General features: G+C 36.2%; 2 protein-coding genes and 1 long non-coding RNA gene across 4 annotated transcripts; 2 read left to right on the forward strand and 1 right to left on the reverse strand.

The window, feature by feature from the left end:
• The first annotated feature begins 244 nt into the window (after positions 1-244).
• Positions 245-4,626, forward strand: LOC136229106 (polygalacturonase At1g48100-like). Its single transcript, XM_066017676.1, has 7 exons — positions 245-701; positions 1,458-1,589; positions 1,941-2,168; positions 2,255-2,299; positions 2,389-2,596; positions 3,263-3,453; positions 3,957-4,626. The coding sequence occupies exons 1-7, from the start codon at positions 387-389 to the stop codon at positions 4,347-4,349; spliced, it is 1,512 nt and encodes a 503-aa protein (XP_065873748.1). The 5' UTR covers positions 245-386; the 3' UTR covers positions 4,350-4,626.
• On the reverse strand, positions 696-5,207 carry LOC136229108 (uncharacterized). 2 transcript variants are annotated; one of them, XR_010688972.1, is made up of 3 exons: positions 4,846-5,207; positions 2,177-3,069; positions 696-1,564 (listed from the first exon to the last, which is right to left on the reverse strand). It is a non-coding gene; the product is annotated as an uncharacterized lncRNA (long non-coding RNA). The 2 variants fall into 2 exon arrangements; XR_010688971.1 differs by having other exon boundaries at positions 1,674-3,069.
• Positions 5,208-5,335: 128 nt separating this feature from the next.
• Positions 5,336-9,945, forward strand: LOC136229107 (1,4-dihydroxy-2-naphthoyl-CoA synthase, peroxisomal). The gene is made up of 9 exons (XM_066017677.1): positions 5,336-5,693; positions 5,780-5,902; positions 6,946-7,047; positions 7,191-7,229; positions 7,593-7,691; positions 7,954-8,001; positions 8,496-8,591; positions 8,860-8,982; positions 9,694-9,945. Exons 1-9 carry the CDS (start codon positions 5,430-5,432, stop codon positions 9,808-9,810), a joined length of 1,011 nt encoding a protein of 336 aa, XP_065873749.1. The 5' UTR covers positions 5,336-5,429; the 3' UTR covers positions 9,811-9,945.
• The last annotated feature ends 3,506 nt before the right edge of the window (positions 9,946-13,451 follow it).

A 13,451-nucleotide genomic window follows, 5' to 3' on the forward strand; every position in this document is an offset into this window, starting at 1 on the left:
AATACAAATTGACATGTGGCACAAAAAAAGCACCTATAGTTGAGCTAAATTAGCCCCAACCAAATTTCACAGAAAGGAAAACAGGTAATTAATTAAAGAGCAAAAAAGAGAAAGGAGAATAAACATTAATACCTAGCATTATCAGAAATATTTTTTAAAAGAAAAAAAAAAAAGACAATAATCTTCTGTTGTTATATCTGACCAGCATTGGATTGCTCTTACTATATAAACACAAGCTACACTTATTGTTTTTGGCAGTCCAAAAGAAGCTCTCTCATGCTTCTCATTATCACATAGACATAGGCACCCTTTCTCTCTCTCTCTATCTCTCTCTATCTATCTAGCTACCTGTCTATCTCTACTCAGCCACACACATAAACTGGAAAATGAGTGGTTTCAATTTCAGAAGCTTCACATTCATGCTCTTCATTGCTATACTAGTTTGGTGTTCAGCTATGGATACTTGCATTGCTAGAAGAGGAAGGCATTGGAGGCAAAACAGAGCTGCTCTGTATAAAAAGAAAGCAAAAAACCATGGTGGCAGCCATAGCCACCATAAGGGAGGTTCAAAAACAAAACCTCCATTGCCTCCTGCAACAAAGCCACCTAAGAAAGATGCACCACCTTCTAGCTCGCAAACCGGAACTTTTAATGTGCTAAATTTCGGTGCTAAGGGAGATGGAAAAAGTGATGATACAAAGGTTTAGTCTCTATTCCTTTCTTCTTCATACTCATAGCATCAATGCATGAATTGGTACTTTAATTCACTCAACAAAAATTTAAATTGATCAAGGTTTTTCAGAGATGAAATGCACGAATGTTGTTTTCTAGTTTTAACAGCTAGGATGTTTCTATAGAGGTCGTTGGCTTAGCCTTTAACATATCCACAAACTAACAATTTCATCACTCATCCACAAAAGAACCTTTTTTAGTGTCATGTGCACTTCACAACATCTCTTTATATTCCTCAGACTAAAAATTCAGGCAATTCAGCCACATTGCCATCCATATGCCTATTGTTCTTACATTTCACACTAATTTAAAAGTGCATACGGTTCACAAAGAAGCAAAGATCACTACAGCCAAAAAACCCATCAAATTTCGGTCTCGTGAGCTTGGAAGGAAGGTTATATATATGGAATTTACTACAATACTATTAACACTCAGTTTTGTTTTCCTCGAGGTTTAGAAAATTGCACAAGAAAACAACAAGAGACCTAACAAGAAAAAGGATACAAACAATATAAGACATGAGAACCACATAACTACTAACCCAAGAAAGGGGTCCACCCTAATATTTATATGTATATAAAATTTGTTCAGGCCCAGCAATTATTGTATGCAGTTAGAAATATATATATATATATATATATATATATAAAGAACACCAACCAGAATCTTTTGCGTTATGTTTTCTTACCTAGTAAAAAAGTATATTTTGGTATGGTGTATCACAGGCATTTGAAGCCGCATGGGCAGCAGCTTGTAAGGTGGAGGCATCGACAATGCTCGTTCCAGCACAATACGAATTCCTTGTGGGACCTGTTTCTTTCTCTGGTCCATACTGTCAAGCAAATATTGTTTTTCAGGTAAAAATTACAAATAGTCCGCTCGAGAAATTCTACCATGCTTTTCGAATAATACACTCGACCAATCAAAAGAAATATGCATACCACTTCATGTGAGATGATCAGTTTTAAAAAAATATAAACTTGTGCAAGTGGCATCAATTGATCAGCCGAGTGTATTGCTCCGGGAGTATTGTATATGAAGATTCCTGTCTAAAATAATGCCCATAATTTTTCCTTACAATATGCATCAAACATGATAAAATCAAGAGTTGACTCAGAAAATCTAACAAAATACAGAAGAAAACAATATATGGGATTCAATTATTAACAACAATCTACTAATCTGAATTCAATTGAAAATTTTCTCAGCTGGATGGAAAAATTATTGCTCCAACAAACTCCTATATTTGGGGTAAAGGTCTAATGTGGTGGATTGAATTCACAAAGCTCAAAGGAATAACAATACAGGGAACTGGGACCATTGATGGAAGTGGCTCAGTATGGTGGCAGGATTATCCAGTTAATGAACCTATAGATGATGAAACAAAACTTATTATCCCACTAAACAACACATTAGAACACCACCCTCCAATGCCGGTAATTACCTTTGCTTTGTACTTCAACTGCAATTACTCTCTTATTATCCACACCTATTCATTTTTGTCTTCTAAATTGTGTGGCAGGTAAGAAGTGAACTTGGAAAGAGAATGCCAAGCATCAAGCCAACAGTAAGGACCACTCCACAATTATAAAAATTTCTACCGTACATCACAACCATTCAGTTTCCTAACATGATTATCATTCTTTCTTTTTACAGGCACTGAGATTTTATGGAAGCTTCAATGCTACAGTCACAGGCATTACAATTCAAAACAGTCCTCAATGCCACCTCAAGTTTGATAACTGTATGGGAGTTGTGGTGCATGATATCACAATTTCATCACCCGGAGACAGTCCTAACACAGATGGAATTCACCTACAGAACACCAAAGACGCGCTAATTCACAGCAGTAATCTTGCTTGCGGTAATTATTTTGCCTGCAAATAACTAATATAGATACCACTCACAATTGCGGGTGACATAGGTTTGAGCCTGAAATTGACTTGTAAGAATAAGACCCACAGGTGAAAAGGATGTTATAGGCTCAACCACTACAGAAAAACTTGTGAACTTTGATGCCGCTGTTGTAACTAAAGACAGAAAAGTCACATACTTTTTGAAACCTGAGATAAGATTCTATACAACAAGGCACAACCTTATCCTTGTAGTCAACTTTATCTCAGTACGTTAGCTGCAAGTCATCTGGCATGTGTAATGCCTATATCATCATTGGGATTAGGTTTGCTCCTAAACACACAGAACACAAATTTTGTTTCATCTGCTTCATTATCCATCTCAACTTGCCTGCTTCTTTAAGTGGAGACCTGACAAGTCTTAGCATGGCATAGCCACAAACGTTAAACAGATTCATAAGTCAACTCATCCTACAGAAAATCCCTACAAAGTAGAAATGCATTAAGATTAAAAGATCAGATCTCAAATCTATGAATTAAATGATATGGAAACTTAACTTTGAACTAAAGCCAATTAGTCTTAGATATATAATGAATGTAAAAAAAAAAAAATTGTTCTTAAATTTTCATATTTATGTCCAAACTAATGAACCATGAAAATGTTGTGATTTATGCAGGAGATGATTGTATTTCCATACAAACTGGGTGCTCCAATGTATACGTACACAATGTGAATTGTGGGCCAGGACATGGAATCAGCATTGGAAGTCTGGGAAAGGATAACACCAAAGCCTGTGTCTCCAACATCACAGTTCGAGATGTTATCATGCACAACACAATGAATGGTGTCAGAATTAAGACATGGCAGGTAAAAATAGCATTTGTTTTTCCATTTTGTGCACAATCTGTTGAGTCGAGTTGACTTTTACAAACCAAAACAGATAGAAAGCTAAGCATGAGAGTTTGAGACTGACCAAAAATATCATATTATGTTCTAAAGAGAGATGAAAAACCACTAAACATTTCCACCTTCAGAAAGGGTTTTACATTTCAATTTCAAACAATATCAAACACTCTGCCAACCCTTCTATTTATTAACAAGCTTGAGGATTGACAGTTTCAAATAAGATAAAAGAATTGGGGAAGTTCCTCTCACTATCAGAAAATTGGAATGAGCCTTCTAACTGTGACTCCAAATGCAGTTCAAGCTAATGATATACCTTATTCATAAATTGTTCAAATTGACACAGGATAGGAACAAATTTTACCAGTCTGGAATTTTCTCACATAGTGAACTAGTCGAATAGTTTCCAAAACAACCTAGTCAACCGTGCATCTCACACGTATATTATCTTAAATGTTGAATTGCAGGGTGGATCAGGCTCTGTACAGGGGGTACTATTCTCAAACATTCAAGTTTCTGAGGTTCAACTTCCTATTGTAATTGACCAATTCTATTGTGATAAAAGAACTTGCAAGAATCAAACAGCAGCTGTGGCCCTATCAGGAATTACCTATGAAAAAATTCGAGGAACATATACAGTAAAACCAGTACATTTTGCCTGCAGTGATGCACTGCCATGTATAGATGTAAGCCTAACTACCATTCAGCTGAAACCAATGCAAGAAAAGTATCACATGTATGATCCTTTCTGTTGGCAAACATTCGGAGAGTTGAATACTCCTACTACACCTCCAATTGACTGTCTACAGATTGGTAAACCCACAAGCAACCGGCCTCAATCAGATCACGATGTGTGCTAAGCTTTGCCTAGTTAATAACGGTGAATTGAATTGTGTGGTCGGCATGATTTTGTGACCCCTATCTCACCATTAGCATATTAGGTAAAGCATATATAACTAGAGTCCTATTTTGTAAGTAATTCTTCTTCGACGGATTACATAATTTCCCATTGTGTGAGAGTATACAGGAAGTATTATCAGCTATAGTCTGGTAGAAGAACATAAGGTAGTACTCTTATTTGCTGTAATAATAGATTGTTTATATATGAGAGAGATATATACTAAGTGCTTGATTACTGTCTGTGACTTTGTGCAATAAATAAATCTTTCATCAATAAACATCTAAAATTTCAATGAAACAACATCAAGTAAGAGAAATCAAACTCCACGAACAATTTGCAACTAACAGGAGAGAGGTGGAGGAACTAGCCTAATCAAGAAAAATATCAATGCTAACAATTCAGATAACTCAATCGCTCAAATCTTACTTCAGGCAATCTAATTAATATCCACTTACCTCAGAATTCGACTCATTTCATGCAAACCTACCTACAGAATATCCAGTTCAAGAACAGTTTTCAGACTAATTAATCAATTCGAAGTAATTAAAAGCATATCCAAAAATACATTTCAATAATAAAACACTCAAACGGAAGAAATGATATTGAACTTTTGAGAGCCCATCAATCTGCAAGCGTAGAAAGTAGAACCATAATATTTGAACTATCGATAGTATAAACAAGGATTTTGATCGGATTCACAGTCACTGAATATCAACATTTTTTCCATTTCAAAACTAACTCACAAGAACCAAATCTCTGCCGCTTCTTCTCCAACGCGGCCAACGAACTTCGAAAGCAAGAGCAATGTGCATTCTCCTCTTTGGATGCAATCATACTGCATACTCCATTGAAACGCACGCACTTGGCGCCGCTTTGGCCCTTTTTTTTTAATTAAACGACGTCGTTTCATTTTCCCATTAGTAGCCTTATCTTATCCGATCGCTATCTTGAGAATACAATTACTAACCGCCATTTTTCAACGACTCAAAAGCTGATAAAAGAAATTGAGAGAACTGTAGTGTGTGAGGAGAGTATCCCAATGAAGAAAATCTCAGAGAAGGAGATGGATATGGATAAACTGAGAAGGAGAGTGTCCTCAATTTCCAATCACCTTATTCCAGTTCCTCCAGCTTCAAATTATGGTTCAATTGCATTATCCAACACTTCCATGAACGATAACTATCACAGAGTCCATGGTGGAGTCTCCACTGAGCCAGTCGTTTGGTGTAGTGCCGGTGACGAATCCGGGAAGAAATTCGACGATATTATATACGAAAAATCGGTCGGCGAAGGGATTGCAAAGGTTTAGTATTTATTGCGCTTTGAAAGAATTACAATTTAATACTGAGGTTTCTCATGTGGTTCTTCTTGTCCATTTGATTCTTCTAGATTACAATTAATAGACCAGAGAGAAGAAATGCATTTCGGCCACAGACGATTAAGGAGCTTATTCGCGCCTTTAATGATGCTAGAGACGATAGTTCTATTGGGGTTATCATTCTATCAGGGAAGGTATTTTCTTAATATACTCTGCTTGGACAAGGTTTCACAAGGTTTCACAAGGTTCATTAAAGTGATAGGATGGGATGGGATGGGAAGGGAAGGGATTGGAGATTATTCATAGAACTTCCGTAATCCCATCAATTTGGTGGGACTGAAATTGAGCCCTTGTTTGGGAGGAGGTTAATGAGCGTAAATGAAAGTAATGGAAGGTTAAGTATTAAGTTAACCTTGTTTGGGAGATATTTTTTGAGAGTAAATGAAGGTTAATGAGGTTAAATGTTTACTCCCTCTGACCTCCAAACTCTAACCTCCAAATTATGAGTTAATGGGAGTAACGTAAACTTTTTTAAAATTTCTTGTCTCTGCAGAGTAAATTTAACCTTCCTTCCCCTCCATATTTAAACTCTCAAACAAGGTTAAACATTTAAACTCATTTACATCCTATAAACTCCCAAACAAGATTAATTTTTAACTTTCCTTTCCATCACTTCCCTTCCCTTTCCATTACCTCCTTTAACTCCCAACTCCATTAACCTCCAAACTCCCAAACAAAGGCTGAGGTTATTTCAAGGTTTTTTAACCTCCATTTAACCCTCATTTAACCTTCATTTAAACTTAAACTCCCAGCCAAGCAAGCAAGGTTAGAAAAATAACCTCCATTTAAACTCCTTCCCAAGTAAGGTTAGGAAAATAACAAACCTCCTCTAACCCCCATCCAAGCAGACTTACTAGTAATTCATCCTGTAACTTCACTTAGAACAAGGATTCTAGCATTGTGAACGTTATTCTGATCCATTTTTTTCTCGATTTGTACTTAGAATATGAGAGGGCAAGCCTTGACGCAACGCTAAACGTTGTTGTCGTGTGATCAAGAGGCCACGGGTTCGAGTTTTAGGAGCGGCCTCTTGCCAAATAAATTGGTAGGGGAAGGCTTGCTCTCAGTACATCCTTGTGGTGGGACCCCTCCTTGGACCCTCGCTGAGCGGGGACGCGTAGTGCACCGGGCCGCTCTTGTACTTAGAATATGAGGCTATCCTATTTGAAATTTGCAGGGAACTAAGGCATTTTGCAGTGGAGGTGATCAGTCATTAAGAACAGCAGATGGTTATGCTGATCCTAATGATATGGGGCGTCTAAACGTTTTAGATTTGCAGGTTCCAATTTTACAACCCTTGAATCGCTTTCATCAAATCCAAAATCTCTTTGATATATGTTAGATATAGATATGACTTACTATGTCGGTTCACCTTCAATCATTCTGCAAATTTTTAACATCTGTAGCTTAATCTTAATGCAGGTACAGATTCGGCGTCTTCCCAAACCAGTAATTGCAATGGTATGTACTAGTTAACCCTGCAACTATGTCTAGATTGCTTGAAATTTGTTGAAACTGATTCATATGATTATGAGACTCCATGGTCCAATTTCATAGGGGTGTCAAAATCAGTTGTCGTGTTGTAATCGTATTATATGATCTATATATATTTCACATAATTATATATGATATGAATGCAACAAAAAGTATAATCATGTCAAATGGGCCGTGTCAGGTGGGTTGTTACTTGTTTCTGTAAAGCGCATGTTGTCGTGTCAGTACAATTCCACATCCCTCCATTATATTACCAGAAATTCAAGTCCATGATTTTATCCTTATATTCATACTATGTTGGAGTTAATTATATAGTTCAGTACAAATCAGGTTGCAGGTTATGCTGTTGGAGGAGGTCACATATTGCATATGGTCTGTGATCTCACAATTGCAGCAGACAATGCCATATTTGGCCAAACTGGTCCAAAGGTAACTCTTCCATCCCTTTGTTTGTCACTAGGTTGCACGAATGCGGAAACTGAAACCGGGAAACATTATTTATAAAAAAAAATATACCTATGAAATGGAAATGAAACAAACACGAAACGTTAAAACGCTAATGAAGAAGAGTTTCCGTGCAACATAGATTTGTCATGCTAAGTTTTTCAGCCGTTTCAATGTTTCTGCTTGTGCAATCTAGTAATTGTTCTTCCTCTAATAGAGATTTGCTTCTTTCTGTGTGGTATGGTAGGTTGGAAGCTTTGACGCAGGTTATGGAAGTTCTATTATGTCTCGTTTGGTAAGCAAGCGCACGCCCCTTTTGAAGGATACGAATTGTTTATTCTTCAGAATTTATTGTTTAGTGATTAGAGCTGAGAACAGATCTTGGACATTGTTGAACCGGACCAAATATTCAAATAAAAAAATCTAGAATTAAATTGAACTATTTACTTTTTTTTTTATTATTGAACCGAATTATACCGTTGACTTTCATTAGCTACAATTCTAGAGATTTCTCTAGCTGAATAGTGATGTTAGAGGTTCTTTAACCGGAGCAAATATCCAAATAAAAAGATCCAAAATTATTCTTTTAGGACCAAATCGAATTATAAGATTAATTTTCATTAGGTATAATTATTAAAAAAATTAAATCCCCAGATTGAATCAAAACACGTTCATCCGTAGTAGTGATAATGTATTTGCCTTGTTTTGTCTAAATATATGCTAAATTAGTGACAGATTATTACTTGAGTACTTATAGGGCTGAGTGAAGATATAAATTTGGCTCAACAGATTGGACCAAAAAAGGCACGTGAGATGTGGTTCCTAACAAGGTTCTATACAGCTTCCGAAGCAGAAAAAATGGGACTTGTCAACACTGTTGTACCTGTGAGTTCATCTTTACTCTTGCATTGTTTAACAGAGGACATGTTTCTTGTGATGATCTTTCCTGATTTATGGATGTTTCTTGTGATGATCTTTCCTGATTTATGGATGTTAAATTTATATTTATTTTTTGGTGTTTTTACGTAAAAAGTTCAAAGCCTGAACACAGTTTTCATAAAAATTTAACGTTTTTCGGCGATAAGTGGGTGCTCAAATCCCCTGACCTGTCCCTCTGTTCCTCATTATTTGATTGGTGATCTTGCTGATACAGTTGGATAATTTAGAGCAAGAAACAGTTAAATGGTGTAGAGAGATTCTAAGGAATAGTCCAACAGCAATTCGAGTACTCAAATCAGCTCTTAATGCAGTAGATGATGGCCATGCAGGACTCCAGGTAAATTTAAAAGACAATAGTTATTCTTTTTTTTTTTTTGGTAGAAAAGACAATAGTTATTCTGATTCTTCATCACTCTGATTTTGCTAATTTTTCATTTCAACACTTTAAACTCCTGATTACTAGAAAAGTCGCCTTTGAAGCCTTGGCGTAACCGTAAACGTTGTTGCCGTGTGACCGAGGGGTCACGGGTTCAAGTCTTAGGAGCGGCCTCTTGCCAAAAATTTGACAGTGGAAACCCCCAATGCACCCTTGTGGTGGGACCCCTCCCTGGACCCACGGGCCGCCCTTTTATGTGTCATAGGGCTATGGAGAAATTGTAGAAACTTTATTTCGAACTGTAAAATACAATTTTAGACACGGACTGAATTAGATGGTTCAAACTTAACTATTTGGCAAACATAACCGTAAAAATGCAATTTTAGACACAGACTGAATTAGATGGTTCAAACTTAACTATTTGACAAACAAGGGTTTAATGTGACAAAATATAAATGATTAGGTACCTGATATGTTCAAAATTGAAATAAAAGATTAGAGACTCAATCCACCAAAATCGGAATGATTAGAGGTCTCAAGATGGTTTTTGCCAATTCGGAAACCTAATGCATCTTTAACCATGTCCAACAATATTTCAAATTCTTGTATTGTTCTTCTCTTACCAACACAATGAAACTCCTAAAAATCTTCTTATTGTGATTTGTGATATAGGAACTTGCTGGCGATGCCACGCTTATATTCTATGGGACTGAGGAAGGTAAGGAAGGTAAGAATGCATATATGGAACGTAGACGCCCAAATTTCTCTAGATTTCCACGGCGACCTTAATGTTGTTGGCATTACCATCGTATGGAATCATTTGTTGATTGTAATGAACAATGTTGCATATTATGATTTCCCACATTGGTGGAGATAAATTTTCAATAAAATCTTGTAGATAGGCCTCAGGCCTTATTCTTATGATTTAAAAGGCATTTGTCATTACAAATCTATAAAGAAATAAGCTATCAATTTTAGCCATAATAATAACAAATTTAAATTTTACCTATATAAAATCCGTATAATATTAACACCAACATTAAATAGATGGAACAATTGTAGGCTCCATTAATGGCAGATCAAACGTAAGTTAATTTCCATTAAATTCACTCCATGTAGACGCTACATGTGAAAAGCTCAAGAAAGTTACGTCATTCTAGTGATTCATGTGATTCATTGTGTCTATGAAAAGTCAAACTTTGGCTTTAAAAGTAAACGAATCACTTTTATAATTGTTGTGATATGAGTATGATAAGCAATTCCATTTGTTTCTTTTGACTTTGTCAACATATAATCAATATTTAGCCTTTGATTTTGAAATCCAAAAACTCGCTATGTAGCATATTTGTGTGGACTTGATATAATGATCCCTAAAATTTCTGTAAAAAATACTTTATCCTCAAACATATTTCCTCTACCAAACAGATAGAAATACAAACAAAATGCATCATCTTTGGATACATTGTACTCTAACCACGGAAACATATCAAACCAAGTTGTTTGAAAACTCATTTAAACTAAACTATATAAAAATTAGTTCGAGGAAATATATGGCATTTTGATTGGCAGAGCCATTTTCATAAGTAATGTATATTTAATTTATCTTGACCGATATTATTATCATACATATCAATTTGTTTTCTATTGTTGGGATAAGAAATAATATCAAAATCTGATATTTACATGCAACCTAGTAATCGAGATGTCAATCCCAGTCTTCGACTTCCAGCACCCATCGGGCCTAAAGGAAGGGTCCCGCCTCCACATAAGAGAATTTTCAGGGGTCCTATGGTCATTTATTGGCCACCTCAAAGAGGAAACCTATAAATACCCCCAAACATAATCCACAAAAAGGTAATTTCTTCTCTCTCTAAGCACTTGAACTTTCTCTCTCTATACTGTCATTACTAACTTGATCGTTGGAGTGTCTACATGGGACCGCTCCCAGGACAGGTGGAACCTCTACGAATAATTCGACCGAGTCCTCAACAATTACTAAATTAGAATCTCTAAGCAAACAACATATTAGAAATCCCTAAATAAAACTCTAAATTAGAAATCCTTCAAAAACCACTAAATTAGAAATCCCTCGAAAAAACCCTAAATTAGAAATCCCTAATTTAAAACTCATAAAAAAACCTAGAAATAAAATAAATAACGGAAAATAAAGAACTTACTTAAATTGAGTGAGAGTAGAAAAGGAAGTAGAAAATGGAATTTTTGCTCTTTCCATCTGTTGTTTTTTTAGGTTGTTACAACCGTTTTGTGCAGCAACAACCTCAAAAAACGCAGAAGATGGGTGAAAACCCACCTTCTGCGTTTACGCTGCCATGGACTTTGGATTGAACGATCATAATTACCGGTTGTACACTTTAATGAGAGGTAATCAAAATGTTGTACAATTTTATATGCAAAATTGAAGGTTGTACATCAAAGTGTCAAAATAAGTAAAAGTTATACACCATGTATGTAATTTACCCTATGATTTATGGTTTCGATTTAGAAAACTGCGTTTTGGAGAAGGTTGTATTTTATCGATATCTAAGAATAATTTTTTTAAAATAAAAATGTTTTTTTACTGTAATCAGAACTTTTTTTTAGAAAAATTGTAATCAGAACTTAACAGTGTAATTTCAAATACTTTATTTTGAAAAAAAAAATATCACGTAGCTTTATTTGTAAACTTTTAAACCACATGCATTTGTTTGTAAATAGGATAAACCACATTTTTTTCTGGTACTTTCCCCTCATTAAATATGAGAACTTAAAAAATATATTAGATAAAAAAAAAAATTAAGCACTAATAAATTATTGGAAAAACTTTGCAATATAAGTATGATGTTTGAAATTTATTATTAAATGATCGAGGATTCAACTTTGGATTAAACAATACACGTGTTTAGTTAGTTTGTAGTCTCATACTTTATATATATGATAATATGAGGTATTTTGTAAATCCATATTTTTTTTTTGGTAATTGGAGGAGGGTGAAAATCCAAACAAAACAAAGAAAAGAAACTAATTAACGACCTATCCTATGTGAGTGTCGGCCAAGCCGATCCTTACAAAAAAATAGCCTGGAGGCCTACAGGAGGCACATCACACTCGTGATGACTTAAAGGAAATGACCCTACGAAGTTCGCCATCCAGTCAGCAGCCTGATTACCTTCACGAAACGTATGAATCAGACTCAGCTCCCAATCTTGACTCCTATACTCCCGGCATCTCGTCAACAACCATGCTAATCGGTGGTACCTTCCAGTCTCCTCATGTATCATTGCCAAGACAGTATGTGAATCAAGCTTCAGTTGGACCCTTCTGTAACCTCTATCTCAAGCCATTTTAAGCCCAAAATAAAGACCCTAGAGCTCGGCTAATACTGTTGTACAAACGCCGAGATTAACTATGAATCCACATCTCCAGTGTCTCTGCTCATCCCTGATTAAGCCCCTAACAGATGTTTCGCCTGAGTTCCCTTTACTGGCACCATCAGTATTTACCTTAATCCAAGATGGGTTCGGAGGGTACCATCGAATCCAAATATCCCTACTTTTAGCACATGCGGTATTAACTAGCAAAAGTAGTGCATTTATGACTTTCTTTGTTCGAGCCATGACGAATATCGCCTTATCTCGTACCCACTCTGCATCTCCAAACTCCATTTGACAGCGCCATTTCCAAATTCACCACAAGCACATTGAGAACAGACACGACCAGGGGATACCATCATACACAGCTGTATACGTTAAGTTTTTCCAAAGCCAATTTTTGCAATCCATATTGAAAAATCGGGTACGATGAGTAATTGGAATGAATTTGAGCCATATTTCTGCTGTTTTTGGATAATCGCGCAAAACATGTATTTGACTCTCTGCTTCTCCACACTCAATGCATTCCAAACTATCCGTAAGGTGACGTGCCTTCCTATTTTCATTACACAGCAGTCCGTTATGTCCAGTTAACCATATGAAACTGCGAACCTGTTCCGGAATCTCAAGACGCCATACCACTGCCCATAATCTGGCCGATGACCAAACTTCCATACGTGGAGTACCATTGCTGCTCCTATCAACATGGTTTTTTTATTAAATCAAAAACAGTAGTAGCGGTGTATCAGCTCGTTTTTTAGAATCGCCAACACAAGTCATCAGTATACGTCATTTCTAGAATAATAACCATAGAAGCAATTTCCATCAGCAGGCATTCAGGGAGCAGTGCCCTTAGAGACTGCCAATCCCATGACGACCCTTGCCAATAATCCACCATTGTACGGTTTAGCCAGTTTTTAGGAATATCAACAACAACTTTATCAAGCAAACAATCCTCTCCACACCAGATGTCCTGCCAGAAGAGAGTATTTTTACCATTATGAACAACCCGACCAAGCCCTTTAGCCAGAAGACTGGATCCTATCACAATGCTCCTCCATA

Source organism: Euphorbia lathyris, chromosome 5, assembly GCF_963576675.1.
Source record: "Euphorbia lathyris chromosome 5, ddEupLath1.1, whole genome shotgun sequence".
Taxonomy (NCBI): domain Eukaryota; kingdom Viridiplantae; phylum Streptophyta; class Magnoliopsida; order Malpighiales; family Euphorbiaceae; genus Euphorbia; species Euphorbia lathyris.

Excerpts from the sequence above, each read along its gene's own strand:
- LOC136229106 (XM_066017676.1), top strand. The coding sequence starts at position 387 with ATGAGTGGTTTCAATTTCAGAAGCTTCACATTCATGCTCTTCATTGCT. Across the intron at positions 1,590-1,940 it reads AAGCAAATATTGTTTTTCAG|CTGGATGGAAAAATTATTGC; the intron begins GTAAAAATTACA and ends AAATTTTCTCAG. Across the intron at positions 2,300-2,388 it reads TGCCAAGCATCAAGCCAACA|GCACTGAGATTTTATGGAAG; the intron begins GTAAGGACCACT and ends TTCTTTTTACAG.
- LOC136229107 (XM_066017677.1), top strand. The coding sequence starts at position 5,430 with ATGAAGAAAATCTCAGAGAAGGAGATGGATATGGATAAACTGAGAAGG. Across the intron at positions 7,048-7,190 it reads TAAACGTTTTAGATTTGCAG|GTACAGATTCGGCGTCTTCC; the intron begins GTTCCAATTTTA and ends ATCTTAATGCAG. Across the intron at positions 8,983-9,693 it reads ATGGCCATGCAGGACTCCAG|GAACTTGCTGGCGATGCCAC; the intron begins GTAAATTTAAAA and ends TTTGTGATATAG.